This window comes from Strongylocentrotus purpuratus, unplaced genomic scaffold (assembly GCF_000002235.5).
Source record: "Strongylocentrotus purpuratus isolate Spur 01 unplaced genomic scaffold, Spur_5.0 spur5_scaffold_6, whole genome shotgun sequence".
Lineage (NCBI taxonomy): Eukaryota > Metazoa > Echinodermata > Echinoidea > Camarodonta > Strongylocentrotidae > Strongylocentrotus > Strongylocentrotus purpuratus.
Window position 1 is genome coordinate 30,805,600 of NW_022145612.1, and position 24,644 is coordinate 30,830,243.

At 38.5% G+C, this 24,644-nt stretch overlaps 1 protein-coding gene across 1 annotated transcript; it reads left to right on the forward strand.

The window, feature by feature from the left end:
- Positions 1-451: 451 nt before the first annotated feature.
- LOC100889461 lies at positions 452-24,020 on the forward strand. Its single transcript, XM_030999969.1, has 5 exons — positions 452-583; positions 1,921-2,009; positions 3,399-3,479; positions 4,369-9,918; positions 10,856-24,020. The coding sequence occupies exons 4-5, from the start codon at positions 4,416-4,418 to the stop codon at positions 19,513-19,515; spliced, it is 14,163 nt and encodes a 4,720-aa protein (XP_030855829.1). The 5' UTR covers positions 452-583; positions 1,921-2,009; positions 3,399-3,479; positions 4,369-4,415; the 3' UTR covers positions 19,516-24,020.
- The last annotated feature ends 624 nt before the right edge of the window (positions 24,021-24,644 follow it).

Here is a 24,644-nt window from a genome sequence, read left to right on the forward strand (position 1 = left end):
TTAAGTATGAAACTTTCTTTTCTGATGCAATCTGATCGTTGTATGAAGTTGCATTTACCGAGGAAGAAGAAGAAGAAGGAAGTCTATGGACCAAAAACTTTGTGTATATAGGTCTACGTACTTGAACACTCCTTTTTGAATATTTTAATATGCTTTAAATTGTTAAATTTCGAATAAGAGAGGAAGCTATATACTTCGATATACGGTTATTTAGACTTCCCAGTCTCCTATAATTTGAACTTTGTGCAATTTTCATAATCCTGATGAACCATGGTAAAATATGTATTTATAGCCTGGATATCAAGCCTAATCTCGCGCGCTAGGCCTACGATCACCTAGCTTTGAGCATGCAAGCATGTGCTGCGGTCGTATATGGCCTAGTTAGTCTAGTCGTGCGTGTTTACAAAATACAGTACGTAAAGGCCGTACGCTTTAATAGTCGAGTGTATTCTAATTGCCGCTTTCAACTTCATATGCATTGCGGATTGATTGAAATATAGAAAACTGTTGAGGTTGATCTGTGACAGGTTGAGCTGAGGGAAATGAACTTTTGGATCAAATGGACGGCGACAAAGCTAGTTTGGTGGGTGTTGATCCAATTACTTACTGTTCTTAGTTATCTTGAGACCAGAGTCGAGAGTAGATAGAGAGAGAGAGAGAGCTATTAACTCCAGGACCAGTGAGCTCCTGAACTCCGACGTCGGAGCTGAGCTCCCTGGCCCTGGTGGAGTTGAATGTTATCATGATGAATTATAATGAAGAATTATAATGAAGAATTGTAGAGGCAGAGTGAGCCGAGAGTAGTCTAGAGACTAGTTGAGTCTTGAGCGTGTTGAGTGTTTTGGGAAATTTTCTTACTTAGGATGATCTAGTCTAGGCTACTTGGATATGTAGCTGTACTACGGTAGAGACGTAAGCCAAGTTATAATTCGTTGCTGTTTTCACGAAGTGACGGTAGTGAAAAAAAATTGCATTCACTTTGCGTTACGATTTTCCTCACTACCGTCACTTCGTGAAAACAAGGACGAATTATAGGCCTAGCTGATTTACCCTTCGTTTCGTTAGGTAGTGTCTCTGATACTCAGTGATAGGGTAATCAACTCCAGCCTCCAGGGAGCTCCCACCTCCAGGGAGCTCCCGCCGAAGGCGTCCGAGCTCCAGAGCTGGAGCCTGACCTGCACCTGCATGCATAGGTAAAAAAGATTCAAACAGCGGATTGGGTTACATTTTTTCGAAATGTAAAGGAGTAGCATAGACTAGCAATTACAATTTTGACTAGCATGTGTATGTTCTCTTCATGTTGAATCAACATGGGATGAATTGGGTTAGGAGTCGACGAGGAATCACCCATTCTCCCATCAAACTCAAACTCAAAGACTTCTTCAAATTATAATTTCAAGTGATTGAATTGATGCCCAGAGGAGTCAAAAAACAAATGAGTCGAAATTAGAATTACTACTTCTTTACATTTAGAAGAAAAAATGTGATCCAACCTGCTGTTTGAATCTTTTTCCAAAAAAATTAAAAATCTTTTAAAAAATACTCTCCAAGTCCAATAGAGTTGAAATGTAAAATTTTTCTATGAATTCTTATTGTAGAATGTAAAATATCATTAAATATGTATTGGTGAGTTTCTTTTATGCATAAAGATGCACCATTATCTTATACTAAGTTATAGTAGACATATTTTTCAGTGTGTCTATTAAAGGAGGATTTGTTATTATGAGGCATTTCTCCAGAATTTGCTCATTCGATCATGAGCTCCCTTTGAGCTCAAATATTCTGTGATGCCCTCCCCCCCCCCCCCTTTATTTCAGATCACCTCTGTATGATACATCATTCCTCAAAAAAACTCAAAAGCAAGTGTTGAAGAAAGTATTAAGGATTGACAGAAAGTCTCTGTATTTTTTTCTTATGTAGGTGAGACATTGAGTAAGGCCGCTTCACAGTCTTCATGAGAGATCTCATCCAACATTACCCAGGTACTGATGTCATGCAATGATTTGCAGGTATGTGCATGCTGGTTATCTGGTAATACCTCAAGTGAAATGTTAAAATTATATTATTCTATTAATAGTTAAGAACATGATCAAACTTGGTTAGATGACTTGTCATCGGCTCACAACTTCCTTATATAATATGCGCATGCACAATGATTGAAGAAGTAGGAATAAGATTGCACAAAAAATATCAACAAGGAAATGAAAATATACAGGTTAATGATGAGATAAAGCCTGAAATAGAAGAAGAGGAAGAAAAGACATGTTTGGATAAATATTGAAATTGACAATAACAACATAATTTCAACCAATGATGAGAAATATAATAATTGGAACTAAACGCAAAAATCTTACGAGATGGTAGATTAATTAATAAAAATATTGATAAGTATTGCGATTATATAAATAATGTCACAGAACCAGAAATCTAATGTGTTTTGACAGAGTGCATGAATAATACATGGGTATATGTGTATAGCTTCCTGAAATTAGGTGAAGCAGCAGTTGCAAGTTTCTTTTAGTTTCAGAGACGTACAACAAATTATGAATTGAATGCAAATCCCAAATAATTACTAATAAAATTGAGAATTGAATTAAATTAAAAAACATACATTGCATTGCACAGGTTACACAGGACATGGAAACCACATATTTTCAATTTATAGAATAATACAATTGACATGTAATCTCTAGGTGTAATGATGAATTAGATTTTAACTGAATGTGATTTCCAGCAAGTTTGTAAATACTTCATACTGTATATTTGCTTGTGCAAACAACAACAGTGATAAAGAATCAAATCAAGCTAGGCTTCTCTTAAAATTCAATCCCATACCAGATCTTTAAATTCAACCTTTTGATTGCAATAGCTGAACAAATTTACATTAAATTTCAATTTAATTTCTAAAAAGTTGATATTACTTTAGATCAGCTTTAAATCTGTTGCAGCATGTTTTGCAATGGCGTTGCTTGATTTTCATGCCAATATTCATACTGATCTTAACAAGGTTAAATCTGAGATGCATGGCCCTATTAAAGTGTTATCAGTGTCTGTGATATAGTGTACCGGTAATATTGAAGCCCTAAAAAAATTGTGCTTCAAAATGATCATGAAGTGCCTCAAAAAGTAAAAAATCTTTTGAGTTACCGGTTTTACCATACTCATGTTCCCTAATAAACTGTAGTGGTTTAAAAACTTTCAGAAAATGTTCAGAAATTTCAATTTCCAATCATAAATATCTTGATAATCAGATACGCGATCTGCTTGTAAAAGTTGTAGGATTCCTAAAGGTTTATAATAATGATTTTAGCATGAGCTAAATCCAGAATTTTGTTTCGGAATCTGAGGCAATGTTACTGAGTCACTTTAAATATGTTCTTTCAAACATTTTATTCCAGAGCGTTTCTTCCTGATAATCCTGTGCTGCTTCCCCCCTGACCCAAGAAACTGACTGAACTTCACTGAAGTCACAATGTAAAGTGAGTGCATGCTATCAGGGAAATACTGGTACGCTTGGCAAGTCCAAGCTATTTTTATCCCATATAAAATTCAAGAGTAACGTACCCATGTAATTGAATGGGTCAAATAGAATCATATGAAAATAAGTACAGGCAATCCAGCACTTGCTACAAGTGTATTTGGTTGAAGAAAAAAAGAAAATTAGGATAAACTGAATAGCGAAAGTTTGATATACATTGTAAGTCAGACCAATAATAAGAGAGTTATGAATGTTTGAATTACGAGACCACTAATATAAGTCATGCAAATCTCAAATTGACAGTGTGCAAATACATCTTTATTTTCTTTTTTCTTTTAAGTGCCTTCCCCCTTGGGGCACTACTTGAAATACAATATGGATATTATTTTACGTCTTATAAGGAGGAAAGACCCTCCTGAGTTAAACATTTTGTGTAGTGGAAAAAATGGGAAAGTGGTCCGCCACTACATCACAGAGACATCACCGATTTGGTCAATTTAAAAAATCCATACCTACAGTGATTACTTTTACAAATTCATAACTTTCTTATTGTTTGTCTGATTTCATTTAAACTTTAATCAGTTTACTTCTCTGATTTTTCTGCTTTCCTTTTAGAGTAGTTTGTTATCAAGGCCGATTTCCCTTTAAGGAGCAATTTAACTTTGATTTTAATGAAACTAATCCAATCAAGGAGTAATGCTCATAGATTTGCTTTGATTTACAGTCTTGTGAGTCAGAAGTATCTTTTAGCTTCATGATTACACAAGTATTAAATGTCACTGTATACAATTCACTATCTGAGAAAATATAAATGTATGCTTGCTCTCAATTTTCCGGTATCTGAAGTTGAAAATGATTTTGTTCTTTTGATATATTTTTATTCTATGCAGACTGATTGCTGCATTACCTGTGTGGATGTGAGAGGTTTGCTGCCAACATGGATGACTCAGAATCTTCTGGAGGTACGCAGCAGGTGTCTGAACTTCGCCTTGGAAGTCAAGCACCTCTTTCAGTGAACATGGATGTGGAGCAAAAAGAATTGAAAAATGATAGTACAGTTTCGCAAAGCGAATCTATTTCTGCTCTCAGGGCAGCTTTGCAGACAGAATCAAAAACAGAACCTGTCGCAAATGAACCCATTAAACCTGATGTGATACTGACAGATCAACAAACAGGATCAACTACAGGACCCACTGCAGATGAGCAAATGGAATCTGAAGAATCAATCATTGATGAACAGGCCGAGTCTGATCAACCACTCATTGCTGATGGGAAAGCAGACTCTGATGTAGCTCACGTTGCAGATGACCAGATGGCCCATGATAAAGCACAAGTTGGGGACGAAGAGATGGAAATAAATGAACCATTTATTGCAGATAAACAATCAGAGTCAGATACAGCACGAATCGTAGATAACCCAACAGAATCAGACTCTGATGCAGCTCACATTGCAGATGACCAGATGGCCCGTGATAAAGCAGAAGTTGCAGATGAAGAGATGGAAATGAATGAACCCTTCAGTGCAGATAAACAATCAGAGTCAGATACAGCACCCGTCGTAGATAACCAAACAGCATCAGAATTACCATACATTGTAGATGACCAGAACAAGTCTGATTCAATTCTCATCAGAGATGAGCACATGGGATCTGATAAACTACTCATTTTAGATGAGGATACAGAATCTGATGTAGATGACGAGATGGCCTATGATAAGGTGCCCAGTGCTGATGAACAGGCCAAATCTGATACACCACTTATTACAGATGACCACATAGAATCTTTGAAATCACTACCTGCAGATAATAAGACAGAATCTTGTAGTACATTGCCTGTTGTAGAAGAGCAGATGGAAACTGATGAACAAGTTATTGCAGATGAGCAGATGAAATCAAGCTGTGCACTCTTTGTAGATGAGCCAACAAAACGTGCAATCGCAACTAATATAGATGATCAGCTTATATCTGATATATCCACAATTGCAGTTGAGGAACAAGAATCTGTTATTGCACCTATTGCCAATGAGCAGATGGAAACATACGAACCAGCTGTTGAGACAAAATCTGATGATTCTTCCATTGTATATGAACCAACAGATTCTTATACGACACCCCTTGGAGACGAGCGTAGAGAATATGACACAGCACATGTTTCAGATTCATCTCTTAATGAGAGCAAGCAGACAAAATCAGATACAGATGAGCAAATAGGAGCTGATGTGACCCAGAGTTTAGTTGAATCTACAGAATCATACCAAACTCATAATGCAAATGAGAAAATGGGATCTGACAATGCTCCAATTGCCACGATTACCCTTGAGCGAACAGAATCAGATAAAATTCCAATTGCAGATGAGAAAACAGCATCTAATGCAGATAGGACAGACTTGAATATAGCACCTGTTTCCAATGATATGGATTCTTGTACAACTCCAGATGCAATTGGCAAAACAGAATCACTTACAGCACCTGATGTAGATGAGCTATGTGAACGCAGTGCGCCACCACCAATAGCCGATGAGCATTCAATATCTGAAAGTGAACTTTGTGTAGATGAGCCAGCACAATCGGTTACAGCACTCATAATAGATACGCCAATGCAATCAAATACAACCCCCATTGCAGATGAAGAAACAGAATCTAATGCTGATACTAGGACAGACTTGAATATACATGTAGCACCTGTTTCCGATGAGATGGAATCTTGTACAACTCCAGATGCAATTGACAAAACAGAATCTCTTACAGCACCTGATGTAGATGAGCTATGTGAACGCAGTGTATCACCTGTAGCCGATGAGCATTCAATATCTGGAAGTGAACTATTTGTAGATGAGCCAGCACAATCGGTTACAGCACTCATTAAAGATAAGCCAATGCAACCAAATACAACCCCCGCTGCAGATGAAGAAACAGAATCTCTTACAGCACCTGATGTAGATGAGCTATGTGAACGCAGTGCATCACCCATTGCCGATGAGCATTCAATATCTGGAAGTGAACTCTTTGTAGATGATCAAGCACAATCGGTTGCAGCACTCATTAAAGATACGCCAATGCAATCAAATACAACCCCCATTGCAGATGAAGAAACAGAATCTATTACAGCACCCATTTCAAATGAGCAAATGGAAACAGAAAGTGCCCCTGGTTCAGATGAGCAGACACAATATAATGCATCACTCATACCAGATACACAGAACAGATCTGATGCAGCTATGGTAGATTCTCAGACAGAATCTGATGCAGCAGTGATAGATTCACAGACAGAATCTGATGCACCACTCATTATAGATGAGTGGATAGAGTCCGGCACTGATTCTAAGGCAGCTGAACAGAGAGAAACTGAAACAGCACTTGATGATTCATATGCTTTAGATGAACTATCAGACAGCAGCTCTGGAGCAGCAAGTTCTGAAGAAGAAATGGAAGGAATTGTAGGAGCTACAATGGTGAGTGACACGTCTGCAGAGGACAAAATGACAGATGATGATAGCCATCAAAGTTCAGTAACTCGCAAGGAAGGTATTGTGCTAGAAAGTACACCAATTGAAGATGGTGGAGATTATTCAGCAATAGTAGTTCAAGAGCAACGCTCAATAAGACAATTGGCAGCTTCCCAGATAGTTGACTCTTACTTAGATGAGCCTACAGAAGAGGAATGCAATGCAGAGAATGCGAATACCAATATTGATAACACGAACAAGAATTATGATCCAGTCCTTCGCATGGATTTAAAAGGAGGCACTGCAATTATAGATCATATTTCAAATTGTATGAGATTCAGTTCTGGAGCTGTAAATTGGGTAGAAAGTCCTTCCAAGAAACCCAAGAGACCATCACCTGAAGGTCGAAGAAGTACCACGAATAAAAGGCCCCGATATGATGAAGAATCTGGCAAGTCCTCAGGAGCTCAGAGTAGTTTGAGTGGAGGAAAAGATGTAGTTCAAAACACTTGTGACCGAGTACCATCTACCACACAGGGTCAAGGTAGACTTCATATACAAAGATTCACCAGTGTTGAGAAAGTCGATGGTCATTCTAAGCTTATCAAGATAGTGACTGATCCTGAACATGACTATTCCTCTGTATCACTTGCATCAACCACATCAGCCAAGGCACCTACCAGTGCAAGCAGTGTTCCATGTGCATCAACACGATTGTTTCTTCCACCTACCAGTAGAAGCTCTGTTCCAAATGCCTCGACACGATTGGTTCCTCCATCAACTAATGTCAGCCCTGTTCCAATCAATTCAGTACGACCAATGCCCAAACTGACCACCATAAACACTACACCAATTGCATCAACACAGTTTTTTCTGAACCGTCAAAATGCTGTTTCAAGGGCACCAGTGCAGTCATTTCCTGTGCAGACGAGTGTAAGCACTGTGCCAGTTGCATCAATGCCCCCACTAACCAGTTTAAGTACTGTACCAACTGAATCAACAAGATTTGGGTCTTTAAATCCAGCAGTAAGATTGATTCTTCCTCCAACCCAAGAAAATGCTGTTCCAATGGCACCAATGCAGTCAATTCCTCTACAGACAAGCGCAAGCACTGTTCCAGCTGCACCAACTGGATGTTCTTCTGCACCACAGCCATTTACATACAGTTATATGAATATGCCACCAGCCCAACCACCCGTGAGGTTTCAGGCAGCACCAATCATTGTAAATCAAAAGCAGCCAGTAGCAAATCCACATTGTCCAGGAATTCTTCACCTTCAGTATAATCAATTACCCCCTTCTCAAAGAGATCAGGTTTTAAGACCATCCTTCACTTTATTGCAGAATTGCCAAGCCAAGGAAGGAAAACAATGCATTCAACAAACATCTGCTACAAAACCCAATCCTCCTGCAACTATCTCGAATCCACGGCCATCTGTTCAAAGTGCATTTTTGCAATATCAACAAGCAGCTCATTCAACAATCCTTTGTCCATCCAAGAATAAACCAAATGACCCACATCCTGCCACCAGCTCCTGCCAATTTAGAGAATGCTCGCCTAGTAATGATAAGAAGGCAACAACTACAGTGAATTCAGGACGGGCTCCCCAGCACCCCAAGACGTCGGTGAATCCATCAGGTTCATCTCCTTCTGCATCCTCTCTGGACACAACTCCGAAAAACCAACAGCATTCCATGAGAGTTGAATTTACATCAGTCAAAATAGCAGTGCCAACTACCATGCCAGCATGGGTGCTTGTGAATCCACACCTGTTAACCACAAGTTCATCTTCACTTAATCCAGTAGTTAATTCACCTCAATCTCTCCATCCACACGTTGCATCACAGGTTTTTAGAGAAGTTAGTACTGTTGCCAATGCTGAAGTCCATAATTGTGTGACTCAGTTGGATTCTTGTGAGTCCTCTGTTCCAAGAGAAGTTAGTATTGCTGCCACTCCTCAAGTACATAACCATGTGACTCAGTTGGGTTCTAGTGAGTCCCCTGTTCCAAGAGAAGTTCATACTGCTGTAGTCCATAATCATGTGACTCAGTTGGATTCGTGTGAGTCCCCTGTTCCAAGAGAAGTTCGTACTGCTGTAGTCCATAATCGTGTGACTCAGTTGGATTTGTGTGAGTCCCCTGTTCCAAGAGAAGTTAATACTGCTGCCACTTCTGAAGTACATAACCATGTGACTCAGTTTGATTCGTGTGAGTCCCCTGTGATTCTTGAACGAGCCAACATCAACAAAGAGGGTATGAAACGGCCATGTGAGGATGTTACAGGAGACCAAAGCAAGAGGTCACGGATAATGAATGAGGGGGAAATGCTTGTGGAAAGACTGCAAAAAGTATCTGCACATAGACTCTATGTGGTCTTGGAAGTACTTAAGTTTGTAACTTCTAATCGCTTTGGTCCATTGTACAATCCAGCTGTACGTGATCTGACACCCGAGGAGCTGCATGCGTTTAGCGTGCTGTTTGCAGCAGTGTATGGTTATCGGATTTGCATTGAAGCTCAGATCAAGAGAATCCTCACTGATGTAGCTGCTTTGACCATCCACAATATCGGTGCTGATGAGCCTAGGAGAGTACAAGAAGCAGTCAACTCCTTTAGTGATGTTGGATTGGCAAAGAGTGAGAAATTAAATAGGTTATCTCAGGTCCTCTTCTCTGACTACGAACGTGCTTTCTGCAGTGCCACTGGTAAAGAGGGCTATGCACCATTCTGTAAGTCTAGGCTGTTCGTCCTACAGCATGCCTACGCTATTACAATTGGAGAAAATGTATCAACTCCAATGAGTGAAGGAGAGAGGATAAGGGTCATGAAACATGTACTTGACTCTACAGCCAACCTTCTGAGGATACAGATGACCAAAGAAGGGAGTTACACAGACCCTCAACTAGTCAAAATTTGGATGAGTAAAGAGCAGGAAAGAGTCAGGACCATTCTCTGCGAGAAGCAGAAGGAACTTGCTGAGCAAAGAAAACTTGCGGGTAAGTTATACATGTAGTTCATTGATAAAGTATCTGAAGTTAAATAATTTTGTGATTTGTTACTTTTTGTTCTTTTTTTTTAATAATGTAAAAAGATATATTCAGATAGAATTTTGTAGATTTGAATAATATCAAGAAGCCTGTTTGATACCACCTTGAACTTATATTTTGTGCATGTGACCATGTTGTGTGCAACATTTTATGCTCCTACCTCTGAAGGGGGTGATAACTCCACTAGGAGCGTGGAGACAATTTTTTTTTAATGTTTTAATTAATAACGAATTAACAAACCTTATACCAATGGGAGAGTTGTATGTCATTCTTTTACTATAAATGGATTTTTAAATGATAAATTTCATAATTTGAAATGTACCAGAAACTTGATTCATCATGTCTTTACCCAAGCTTTAGTATTAAATAGTAACTTGTTTTTCATGTGCATGTGGGTTTTTTTATTATTTGTTTTCCTTAAAAAAAAATGGAAAATTTTTATGAAATTCATAAACAGTATTTGTCATAAATGTGAAGTTTCTCAAAATAGTTACTTGATTTTGATTTTGTAGAAGAAATGTATTCGATGAAGCACTGTACATGCAACAACTTAAACAGTGCATCGATTAGAAAATGTGTTTCCCTGAGAACATTTTAATTGTGCCATCAAAATCTTTGTCTTGTAAAACAGGCTTTCTTCTTGATGAGAACTGTCCATCATCTTGGTGTAATTCTTCATTTCATTTTTCTAATTTCCTTCAAGCCTATTTTTTTTCTTTTTCTAATTTTTGTTTCTGCTTTAATTAAAGAGTAACTTTAATACTTTAGGGTTGAAGTTAAAACTTTGAAACTTCAATAAATCTTACAATGAATATGCATTTTCATTTAAAGGAGAGCAAGTTGGAAATACTCGTTTTTTCATTCATTTATTTTCTTATGTCTTTAGAAGAAGCTTCAGTCAGCTGGAACTACTTGATGGAGAGTCAGTTGGGTTGCTACGTGATGACTGCTTCAGAGTACGGAATGTTGGAAGACATACGCAACCCAGGAAACCAAGCGTTGTCTAAGAAGCAACAAGTGGAACAACTTCTTGAGACAATCCTTTCTCCTGATGAACTCCTGCTCATTGCCAAAAAGACAGAAATGCCAGAACTTTCAGGAGTTGGTGTTAAGTTAGCGTTCTTAAGACAAGCATTCTTTGCCATTTGCTACGGTGAATCTTGCACATTGACCGCTCCAATTGCCAAAGTGGAAAGCGTGAAGGAGTGGCTCATGGCTCGCGTACTCATGAATAAGATTCTTGAAAGAATCGAAGCAGAATCTGCAACTCTCAGATGTCTAATGCTACCAACTGAGGTGAGGATCAAATCCCATAGAAAGTTGAAGAGTGAGTTGAAGGAGAATATGAAGCAAGGGTACCCAAGTACAAGCAGGGCATGCAAACAGGACAGCATAAGATCAGCACAAGGTATTGAGAAAAGCCCCGGTTTTGAAACAATGCTCCCAGAAAACCTGGGTGCATATGTTATGAGTAAAGTGATTGCAGTCCATCTCGATGTTGTGAAAGAAATCGCTGATAGAGGCAAGAGAGAATCCATCCTGCAGCATATACTCACCAAAATCATCACAGAAGAAGGCAATGTTCAAAACCAGTCAGCTGACTCTAGAAGTGTAGCAATGTATCTTGCTGTTCTAAGACAGTGCATTTTCATTGTATTTTCACATGACACTCATGAAGTGCAGTGTGGAATTTGGAAAAGATGTACAAATCATATGGCATCTCTGTTGGGCAGCTCCTCAGAAGTATCATCAAGCGGCATTGTGAACAATGTCAGAATCAAAGAGGAAAATGTCAGGGACAATGCATACTCATTCCTGGGATGTCCATGCCGTAAGGAGGAACTTGGTGCAATGGTGCTCAATGCAGATGAAGTTGCAGAAATTAACCACATTAGAGACAACATCCAAGGGAGCTCTGATTCTCAGGCCAGAGAAGTGGCTGTGAATCAGCTTGTCATGAATCTCATCAATCAGGAGGACATTTCATCTGTTCCTGTGTGCCTTGCCCTCAGAAAGCTACCTTTGAAGATTCTCAAGCTGACAAAAATCAGATCGTCCTACTTCAGCTTATTTCCACTTTGCAACCCGGAAGCAGAAGAAAGCGAGTGGGCTCACTGTTGGTCATCCTTAGCAAGAAGTGTTCAAAGTATGATGCTAAACAACAGAAGGTTTGTTTCACTGATATCTGTTCCTCGGACATTTGTCAGTAAGATGGACACAAGAGATCAGAATAAAACGGATGATTCTGATGACGATAGCTCACAGAGTGGAGGAATGTCCAACTCGTCCTACTCTTCATCTTCAGAAGAAAAAGAAAAAGGTGATGAGGGAGATGAGGATATTCCTCTTTTCATTCATACTGGTGCAGTGATGTCTGAGGGTCAAAAGATGTCTGAGAGTCCAAAGAGCTGGAATTTGCAGAAGAGACGGGCTTGGCAGAAGACACGCACTGATCGATTGCCAACTACTTCAAGAGTAGCAGAAACCGAGAGCGGGGAAGAGGTGCCACTACCTCTAGGTACCCCTATGTCACTTGGCAAAATAGGATCCCATGTCATGACATCAAAGGAAGAGAATTGGAAAAAGAAATTGAAACATACTTGCCATATACAACAGCTTACCAGGGAACAAGTAGTACAGCTAGTTGTGAAGGAACTGTACTCAAAAGATGATATCATCAACATCCATCATCGGAAAAGAGCCAAGCAGACTGTTTTCTGCCCATTGAAAATGGCGATTTTGCGACAGGTGTATTTTGAGCTTTATGATAATTGTACCGTGGATCCTTTCCAGTTGTGGTGCCAATGCTGGGCCCACCTAGCACGTGTTGTTGATAAGATCAGGCAAATGGTTAGGAACACTTTACTTGGTAAAGTTGTTCTGACTGAAAAATACAAAAGGCTAAAGAAACTTCAAATCCGCAAGGAAAAGCTGCAACAGGAATATAGGAAAAGGCATATTAAGAGAACATCTGATTCACAACGGCAGGTTGGACGGCCAAAAAAAAGTAGAGTTAACACAGATCATCTACATGCTTCTCAGTTGAATATGAACGTCACTCGTGCAAGCAATGCCAACTCCATCATTGAAGACGATGTGCCATTCTTCACTAAATCTGGAACTTCTGTTCCAGTTGTAATAAATGCAAGTGACAAAGTATCTAGTGGACCTGTGAGCTGTGGAGACGAACGTGGACAACCATATACTTTGATAACAGAAGAGGGAGAGACAGTGGCACTGGTTTATGGAAGACCAGTGACCGAGTCAAATCTTGGAGCAACTGTAATGACACAGGAAGAAGGTAATTGGACACAAACTCTGAAAGAAGCCTGCAGAGAGAGAAATATTGCTAAGGGTGAAGCAGTAGAGTTCATAACACAGAACGTATACACTGTACCCGAGATCAGAAGATTCCATGAAAGGAGGAGACGGAAGCAGAGGGTGTTTGACAGGATGAAAATCGCCATCATTCGAAAAGTGTACTTCTCAATCTTCCCCCCAGAAAGTGACGAAGCAGCTGATATATTATGGTGGAACTTCTGGGCTTACTTCACCATAGCATGTCAAAATCTGGAAAAGAATGGTAGAACGCTGCCACATGCAATATCTGAGCTTCGTCCCGGCCATAGAGTGAAAGCCACCCAGCAAAGGCCTCTCCTGCTGGATAGGGCAAAACCTAAGAAACAGAAGCATGCCAATAAGATTAGAAGTGGTGATGTCATTGGCCAAGCTAGTGAATTACAGAGAAAGGGTATCACAGAGAAGGGTGCATTGTCTCAACCGAATGCTAGTGGAAGTGGCACACATCATGAATCACAGTTAACTTTACGTCCTCAGTTTATGAGCTTGCTCCAGTGTTATTCATGGAATCCAGACATTCTTGTAAGATTTCTTGCTGCATACATCTTCACCGAGGATGAACTTCTTGGATGTGCAAAGAACGTGAGATCATTAGATTCATTCAAGATGAAAGTGTTTGAAACTGGATACTCCCAGTTCTATGATCCTGCTGACTCTGCTGCATCCTGCTGTTTAATCAATCACATCCAAGATCTGAATGAAGCAACAGTCTCTGATTATTGGGGCAGACAGACACCACAGAAGATACAAGTAATGGTAGAGAAGTGTGCCAAACAATGTGAGTACACATTTAGTGCTGAAGAAACCAATCAGGAACTGTGTCGGACAGAACCTGCCAGTACAAGTATTGAGAAATCAACATTTTCAGCAGCAGAAAGGTCCAAGATGTGCAGGGAAATTCTTGATGACGAACTTAAGAATCTCCCACAGTACAAATTTGAGAGATGTGTCTACATAGCCTGTAAGTTGATGGAGAAAATGTTTTCTCGGGAAGAACTGTTGACGGGTAATACTGCTGGAACTCGAGGACTGTGTACCCTTGATCCAAAGAGGCTTGCTGTTCTTAAATGTACTACCTTTGCAATTGCAGGTATTGCCCCATCAGCACATCAGAGAACATGGGATAGAATTCATAATGATATTGACCAAGCACTCAAGTACAAAGGTTCACACTTTGTGACAGAAGACAGAAAAGTTGAGAAGGAGCTTGAATGTGCAACTGTTCTTATCAGCTCAAAGTCCAGAATTCAAGCACAGAAACAAGATTCTGAAACTGGATTTCAGATGATTTCGTGTACGACTCTTATCAAAGGTGGGCTCCGCAGAGATCTGTTGCTTTGTGCCGAGGACCATTCAGAAGTTCTTAAGAAGTTGTTGAACCATTTCATACGCAAAGATGAAGATTATGACCAATTCCTCTACCGAGCTCCTAGTAAGATGAAATTGATTAGAGCGGTATACTGGAGCATATGCTCAATATCGATAGACAAGCTAGGGGAGAGCTGGATAGAGGCAATGAAGACCATCTCTTGCCTTGTAGAAAGTGGGAAACTGTATGAGAAGCCTATAAGAAGTAATGATGAACTGGAAGAAAGTGAGAGCACCAAGTCTGGAGATGAGTCTACACAGCTGCAAGACAAGACTAATCCATCAAAATACATGTATGCTCAGCAAGAAGCTGAGAGCAAGCTGAGACAGCTAAGATCGATAGGAGATGTAAAAGAAACATCCATTCGCTTAATGAAATGCTACAAGTGGAGCAAGGAAGTTGTTGTGAGATTGTTGATTCAACGAATCTTGACTGAAACCGAGATTGACAATGTAGCAAAGAATATGGAACTGCATGAGAAGAAAAGGATAGAAATTGAAGCTGTCTTCTCCCAGGTGTATGGTGAAGAAGAAAAGGACCAATGCTGGACACTAATCAAGCAAATCATTGAAGATGTGTGTAAGGAAAACAGAAGCTCACTTTGCAATGTATGGACTAGGAAATCAAAGAAGACAGCTGTTGAAGAAGCTGCTCATGCAACTTTGTATAAGAATAACGAGTCCAAGACAGAATCTCAAAGATCAGCAGATCTTGATTGTGACGCATTCATTCAAGAAGAATTTCCATGGCTTCCATCTGGTGAGGTTGGCAAGTGCTTGTTCATCTCAGATCACATGAGAAAGAGCTTCTTTAGCACCGAAGAACTTGCCTTCGGTAGTTGTTCTGGCACTCCTGGATGGCTGCAGCTTGATCCAATAAGGATGGATGTCTTGAAGCATGTTGTCTTTACAGTTGCATCAGTCCCTGAACACAAAGAGGAGAAGCTGTGGCAAATGTGCAGCAACACGATTGACAAGAAGAACAGGAAGTTGAGGCAGCAAATTCTACAAGAAGACGAGAAAGTAGAAACATTGATCCATACCAGTCCTAGTGCCCTAGAGGAACAGATAACAGACGATGCCAGAGGTCATGTCATGGAGAGTAAGGACAATGCAGTCACTGTGATTCGAAGCTTGGTTCAGCAGCTATTCAACCCAGAGGATCTTATGGGAGATGCGGATGAAATGACACCTTCTCAGATGAAACTACTTCAAGCGCTTTTCTTCAAAATCCACGAAGTAGTGCCTACTGAAAAAGAGAAAGCTTGGAATCAAGCAATGAGAACAATCAACTACCTGAACAAGATATCAGGTTACACTTTCAAAAGTGGAGATGATGGAGATAGTTCTGGCTCATTTATCAGTGACAAAGAGGACGACTGGACAGGAGGAATGGATGATTATCCAGAAGGCGGAGAATCATCAGACGAGGACATGGCTCCTGAACCTACGGAAAGAGTCTTCCCCAAGAAGGAGAAAGCACCTTCTGAACCAATCAGTGGAAAAAATACATCATGTGAGACAACATCCAAGTCAGCAGGCCAAACTACACCCATAATAGACTCCGTGACATCAAGAATCTCTGAAAATGATGTCGGACAATGCAGTGGGACAAGTAGCAGGGAAGACAAAATGAAACAAGTTGATGACATCACAGTAGACTCCCTGGATTGGTACATCCTAAGACCAGGTCTGGTACAACTGTACAAACATTTGACGGCATACAAGCTTGAAGAAGATGAAATAGTAGATGAACTGATAATGCACATTTTTGGAGCAAAACTGCTTGATGGCCAGAGTGCAGCATTGTCACTTGATGAAAGCATTGAGATGTTGAAGAGTGCATTCTTCCTCCTATATGATGTACCAGGAAATGAACAAGCAGCTGCTAATGATCTGCTAGAGGAACGGCTAATGCATACTCTAATGATCTTGGGACAACAGTTAACCCAGATTATGGATGAAACATTGGTTGAGAATGAGACAACAGTGAAGGTTCTCAACAAACCCAAACCATACCCACCAATGTCTGACTTGGAAGGAAAGGTGAAGAAAATGAGATCTCTCTTGATGGAGGCATTCAGAGCTGATGAAAGAGTCGAAATGGACAGTGCAAAGTTGAAGAAATTAAGAGGAAGCAAAGTAGATGCAGTGATAAATGCTTTTCAGAAATCATTCCCTTCTCAAGAAAGCATGGAAAGGAAAATTGTGATGACTTTGATCTACAACTTGACGGTGGAACTACAGGAACTTGTCACAGAGAAGCTGAGATACAAAGTGGACAGTTTAACTAATGCATATGTTCAAAGGGCTGTGTCTGCATTGGAGGCAAAGGCAAAGGAGCAAGCAACCTCGACCTCATCCGCCACACCTTTTTTTCAAGCTGTGATACAGGAGCTGGTATGCGTCCAAAGAGCAGTTGGTGTAGTTCCAATGGTCAGAGTTCTCCTCAGATATCTCTTCACACCAGAAGAGCTTGTTGTGCTTCAGCAATCAGATATGACACAACTTCCTCCATCATTACAAGCTCAAATGAATCTAATGCAGAGAACCTTCTTCAAAGTAATAAAGACTCCTTCAAGTGAGAGAGAAAATGCGTGGTCATGCATCCAGTGGATAATTGCCAAAGAAGTCCAGGATTGCAAGTCATCAGATGAAGAGAGCAACAAGAAGAAGGTTAAGAGTGAGACGTTCGTACCTGTGTACCATCGCTGTGCTGTAATGAAATGTGTAATGGGAATCATTCTTCCTTTGGAGGAACAATCCCAATTCCATGCAGATCCACAAGGATTTGAGACGAGCCATCCAGACAAAATCAAGGAGATGAAAAACTTGTACTTCCTGATCAGAAACATACAGGAACATGCAAAAGAAGAAGAATGGGAGCTTGTGTGTACTCCAAAGAAGAATTACGAGGTAGCACAGCAGTTGTCATTTCCGAATAAAAGCAACAGAGAACACAAAGTAACAGGCCTTGGGACTTCCAAGAACACTGTCACATCTACAACTCTTGAAGACAAAAGTAATATCAAAATATCAGCTGGTGTTGGAGGGAAAAAACAAGTCCAGGAGCCTAAGAGTGTGAAAATGCAAACACAGAAGCCTCAGAAAATGGCAGATGTAATGCATATGGATGGTGAAAAACCAATAGGTATTAGACAGTCTAAAGTTAAAACAAGAAGTAAATCAAAAGGAGTATCAGAGAATTACATCAGTCTTCTAGGTGGTAAGAAGGACAAGTCAGTGCAGCCGACGACTGACCAACGGACAGATTCGACAAATCCACCTCCCACAAGTCCTAAAGCCACAGTCAAAGCACTCCAGCATAAGAAGACCATAGTTGTGCTTGTGGATTATAGCATTTGTGACAGAGTCTGTAAAATAATGGCTGATGAGGAATCTAAGAAGAATGAAAATGTTAGAACTGTCAGTGACAAAGAGAGGAAAAGTGAGACAAGTCCCAGTAGTAGTTCCACTACTAACACAAGCCAAACACAAATTGGAGATGATGATACAAGGGCCAAGGTGGAAAGCAGTGTCAAAAACTCAATAGATAGTGAAAACTCTGACAGGGTCGCATCTAATTCTTCCCCTGAAAAGAATCCCTTGGAGACTGCAGAAGCAACATCTGTCAAGGATGGTCAGGATCAAGATCTCTCAATAACAGACTTCACAGTTCATGAGTCAAACCTGAATGGGACTGCAATACAAAACAGTTTTGTTGAGGAAAACACAGGCACAAGGAGAAGCAAAGATGTTGACCAGATCGAATTAGCAGTCGACCTCCTTAAGAGTGCTGTGGAAAACATTCCATCTAGATCTGATCTCCACGACGATGCATCTCATCACTCAAGAGAGGACGGAGAGTTACCTTCAAATGAGGAAGTAAAGAAAGAAGAAAGCTCAACACTTGTTGATGGACAGGCCACAAGCAATAATCCTTTGTCTCCTCAAGCTGATAGCCCAAATGCAAGTTCAAACAAGGGTATTAGTCTTGAAAGCAATGCTGTCATCAGCGAAGGTGAGAAATCAATGAAGACAAACGTTCTCTCTGCTGCCCCCAGTGTCCCTGATGATGATGATGACATCTTGGGAAAAGGGAATGAAGATGATGCATCCTCTGATTTAGATGATGACTTGCTTGGAGCTAATTCAGACAGAGAACTCCAGATTGATGAATGCTCAGGGACTCAAACTGCTTCTTCAAATGACTCTCAGATGAATGAACAGTCAATGTTGGACTCCGGGAAAGATCCCAAAGTTGTAGCTGATGTTACTGCACATTTTCTAAGTCCTTCTGTGGACACTCCAGGTACATGTGGTATTGTCACCTCAGCATGCAAAGATTTTAGTTTTGTTAATCTTTCATCTGATGACGTCATCGAAGAGAACTGCAATCAATGTCCAACAGATATAAGCAAAGACTCCCCAAGTAACATGGTGAATGAACACTCTGGTAGAACTAATGTTAGAAGTGATGACTGTTTGTCTCCTAACACATGCCTTGCACAGAAGGATGAAGGAGGAGCAACCATGGAAGTAAAATCCCAAGTAGCAGATGGTGAAACAGAGGATGAACAGGAAACTGAAATGATGCCTGCTTTAGGAAGTAATGGTCCTCAACCTCCCCCTAGCTCAAGTGCAGATATACTACTCTGGGCATCTGAGGTCAAGAATCAACCCAAAGAGAAATCTAATGTAGGAAATGATGAGATGAAGGGAGATCCTGAACATCAGAGCGATTCTAACCCTGAATCAAACGTAGATATACTCTCATGGGCAACTCAAGTTAAGGTATCATCAGACTCTACATCGTGAGAGTACCATGTGAACATGTAACTTACAACAGCTTGTGCTATCAGTCCTTAATTTCTCACAACCGCATATAGGTATATACATTCCCATGATGCAGTGATCGTCCTATACCTCAGCGATTTTTATATTTATTTTTGAGACACCCTAACTTCCAGTGATCCTAACACACGTAGTCCACTATTATACGATATGCAAATAATTCATTATCTGAAATTCTTAATCTTGCTTGCTAAATACAAATTTTGAAAAATACACAAGCAGTAAGTAATTTTGTAATTAAAGTAACATACCAGCATTGGCAAATGCTAGCGCTTAAAGAAATTCTCTTGGAGAAACCTGGCACGCTGCAACACAAGTGGCTTCTTTTTCCAATAATGTTGGTAATTATTAAGAATTTCCCGTAATAGATAGCAGGGTCACTTATTTGAAGATCAGAAGGTCTGCCTTTTCAAATATTGTTACATCATTAGAGATTTAAGCAAAACTACATTTTCTCATTCTTAGTCGTATTGACAGTGAGATGTGAGTCCAAAACTTTGTGGCCCTTTCTAACCAGAAGTTCATGCGACTAGAAAATCCCAGCAAATTTACTAGTAAAATTAGAGTACCATTTTATACGTTGGATTGTCGCCAGCCTTATGCGGTAGGGAGAATAGGCAGCTTTTGTATGGACATTGAAGTTGCATGGTACAAAAACAAAATGAACTTCATTGTAAGCAAACGCACCACCCCCACCCCCATCCCCTTAATTTATACAACATTTTTATTCACCGATCTTTTCCTTAGAATTGTGTATTATGTTACTAAGGACTAATGTATTCTCTTTTTATTGGAATTGTTCTTGATGTAATTATGACATGGTACATTGGAACTCTAAAAAATAATGATAACAAAGTCGATTTAACAAGCCAATTTTGTTGGTCTAACTGCAGTATATTCCAGTATTTGTAGTCCATTTACTATAATGGTGTAATTTTCCTGGTGCAAAGGGGTTTGCTTTTACAAGGTATATAAATTTACTAATCATTAATATGAAAAGGTAATAGCACAATGTGTATATATGTCTATGTCTATCTTTTTTTTTTCTAGGATAATTGTTTACATACAAATTTTAGCTCATTGTTCATGAATTTCATTAAGGAATCATAATTTTATTGTGATGATCTTGTGTTGGGTTATTGGCATACAAAGTACAAAAGGCAAACATTGCTCATTTTAAATTGTAATGTATTTTTACACCAAATCGCTTAGGTACTGTGGCATCTTGTGTTGATGTCAACCGTCGAGCATATTTAATACAGTCTTCCAATGTGAATATAGTTCACATCGTTAGTGTCACATATGACTATGAAATTGTACCAAAGATGGATGAATTTAAGTTACATGTTTTGCAAACAGTTACTAGATTTCATGCCAATTTAGTTTTTTCCAAGTAAAGTTTCTTATAGATTTGACAAAAAAACAGTGGTAGTCACTGTATTAATGATTTTAAAAGTTTAAACATCAGTATTATCACATTGTATTTATGTATTTTATAAGTTCTTAATTTCTGCCCTTAAATTCACATTTTGTATTACTGTATTATTATGAAGGCCACTGTGCTGTAGTTTTATTGAACATAGTTGATTTTTATATGAGATACAGTCTGCCTCTGATTGAATACGCATGTTTGTATATATATTTTTCAAAAAGTAACAGCTGTGATTGTGGGAACTAATATTATTTTGAGATATCATCGCTGTTCTCACCTGAAAAATATGGTCTGAAGTAGCATTGCCGAAGACGATATCGCGAACTAATAGAGAAATTACATTTTGGATCATTAAGTGTTTAGAATAATCAACTCTGCAAGACAATTTGTAGATTAATGAATATTCCTGGGTCTAGTAAAATATATGTGCTGTAATAGGAGAGACCTAAACATCTTCTTTAACCACATAACTGGACATAATGTGAACTCGAATGTTTGAGCACTTATTTGCGCTATCTGCTAGTAAACAAATTCTATGTTTACATGCTAATTTACCATCATATTGTACATTGATGAAGGGGTTTTATTTTGAAAGTAAAATCGTATGGGTGACTAAGAATCATAAGCTGTATTGTTATTAAATAATCATTATCCTTCAACAGTGGATGGATTAAAGAACATCTCCATTCCTCCGTGCAAGAAAAAGTGATACATATATATTACTATAAGTATATCTGATAATTTGTATGCTATCTGTTGTTTTTAAGATGTATTCTCAGCAATTTATCAAGTTACAGAGAGTGTTCCAGACTCCAGAGATAAAAGGAGAGGTTGATTGAAATGCATGTATTCTTTGACCCTTATAGTTGTTTTAAGATTTTGACATTTTATAAAAGCATATTGTGTTAATTATAGTACGGTATAAATAATGTAAGTGAGTACACATGGTGAGCTTTTCCATCTGGAGTGGTTGTTTTTGAAGGATTTATATCGGGTTGTAACAATCACTTGCCAAAATGACTGTTTAAAGCTGTTTGAGGAGACTTAAAGTTTGTATGGTACTACTTCAGATTTACGTACACTGCCATCTGCTGCTCACAATGACCTGATGTGTTGACAGTCGTGTCCCACAATGCATCATCAACTGCATGAAGCACACATGATGATACTGGAGTACAGGAATTGGAAATCGCTCTATGGAGGCCTTTGCCTAAAGATGGCGCATTTGAAATATATTACAGCAGTGGTAGCAATGTTTCTAGAATACCCTGCTAATTAAAAGCCATACCGACTGTAAGGCTTTGGAATGCAATTTGATTTTGGACACATGCAGCATTCTTATTATAAATAATTTTCATCAGTATTGAATTAGTTTGATTGTGTATGCAGACAAGTAAGTTGTACTCTATTCATCAGAAAAAATAATTCTGGTATGATGCTCAAATTGTAATTACATGTGATGTGTATTTCTTTAATCATGATTGATATTATTAGAAAGTACATCATGGTGTAATTGGGAGAAGCCTTTAGCAAATTTAGCTTTACACTGCTGCATTTAAATCATATCTGACGTTAAAGATTGCAAAAACAATTACCATAAAATGGAATTATGATATAAATGTCCATAAGGTTTACAACAAACATAATGTACTTCAATGTAAACGGATTCTTTTTTCCTCAAGTGCAGTGACCTTCGCAATGTGTTGAAACCTGATTTTAAATAAATGATAAATGTAATGCAGTGATTATCCTGGCAGACAAAGTTATGTAGCTTATGACATTTTCAAGATGTGCATGTATTGGATAGTGATGTCTAGGTGTAGAAGTTTTGTGTACCATGTACCATTTATGCTTTATATGTTGTTAAAAAGAAGGAAATATATATATAAATATATATATTCACAGACTCTTAATATGACATGCACAAATTTGTTTTTGTTTTAGCACAAGTGTTCACTACTTTTATCTTTGTACATTTAGTTTACATGTATGCCTATTGAACTGAAGAGGGAGAATTTTGTATTATATTTTGTGTTATCGAACAAGAGACTTGTGTTCATTGCATTATTGCCACTTTTTACTGTAAAATTACAGTACATGTATAAAGTTCATGTCTAATATGAACATGGTTGTTGTAAATATGTTTTAAAAAGGATGTTCATAGTTTATTTCTTTGTTTCTGGAGTTATGTTTGAAGCTTACATGTTATTATGAGTGTAAATAATTATGTTCTTTATTGTCGTACGTGTAAATTAGTGACAGACTTTTGTGTAATGGTACTGCATTGTTGTTGTTTTTATGTTAAACTTGTGTAACTGACTTGGGTTATGTTTTGAATGATGAGATCTGCCTTTCCTATTCTGATTAACAACATATTAGGACTTCTACTCATTACATACCGGTAACTGTACATACAAATCAATATGAGAAAACTTTTGGCAGCTGTGAAACTTAAGATATGTTATGTTATGTATCCCCTTATTGCAACAAAAGGGAAAATAGAAGTTTTGAACTATTGATAATGTGTAAATCACACAATGATCCAACAGGTTATATATGTAAATATGTATATTTTCATGCAGTGTGTATGGATGTTTTTGTCATAGGATCGGCACATTCATCTCAAAAGCTTTATGTACTGAGTAAAAGCATTTTGTAGTTGGATTGCATAATATTATGTGGAAACAGAAAGGGCAGATACAATTATGTTTCTTATCATCACACAGTTGGACATAGAGACCATGCGACTGTGATGAATTTTAATGACAGATTATTTTTATATGCTTTGTTCTCGTCTTAAGAGTTTGAGGCTTTTTGTTATTTGAACTGTATGGAGTTTGGGTGATCGTGATACCCAATACATGTACATAGTTCACCGATCATGCCAGAAAACTACTGAACAGACAATGGTGAATATATGTTATTCAGATGTTTTACCAGGAAACTCTTGTATGTATAGTGTGTAACGTTAATCACAGCTTGTATAAATAATTGTTCCAGCTTATTTTGGATACTAAAAACATTTCCATGAAACTAATACTTCTTAACTTGCTTGTAGTTTTGTAAAATGTTAATTTGGGTGTGTAACATTGATGAGATTAATAGATGCATGTGAAAAGAAAATTTAGATAGTCAATGACAATCAGGGATAAATGTGAAAATGCAAAAAATTGGGAGAAAATAGTGGAAATATGAAAAGAAAGGACTTGCATCAGTATTGAGTGGAAATATTTAATCGATGGATTTAACTGGGATGTGAAAAATGGTGGAAAGAGAAAGGAAAGGACTGGAAGTAGAAAAGTATGAAAGTACTATAATGGTAGGAGGGAAGAGTGAAAAGAAAAAAGATAGTGCATGAAAAAGTAGAAAGAAGAGTGCAATATATTCTGATGATGATAGAAAAAGGAATGGGGAGAGAACAAAATGGAAGAAGGACATTAAGAGTAAAAAGATAAATAATGGAGTGGAAGGAGAAAGGTGAAGCAACAGAAAAGAATGATTAGGATGAAAAGAAAAAGTTGGGGAAGAGAATAGAACGGAAGAAGGAAATTAAGAGTGAAAGGAAATGATGGTGGAAAGGATCGAAGGAGAATTTAAAGAAACGGGAGGGGACGAAGGAAAGAAGAGTAAAATAGGATGAAAGGAATTGGAAGAGAATAAA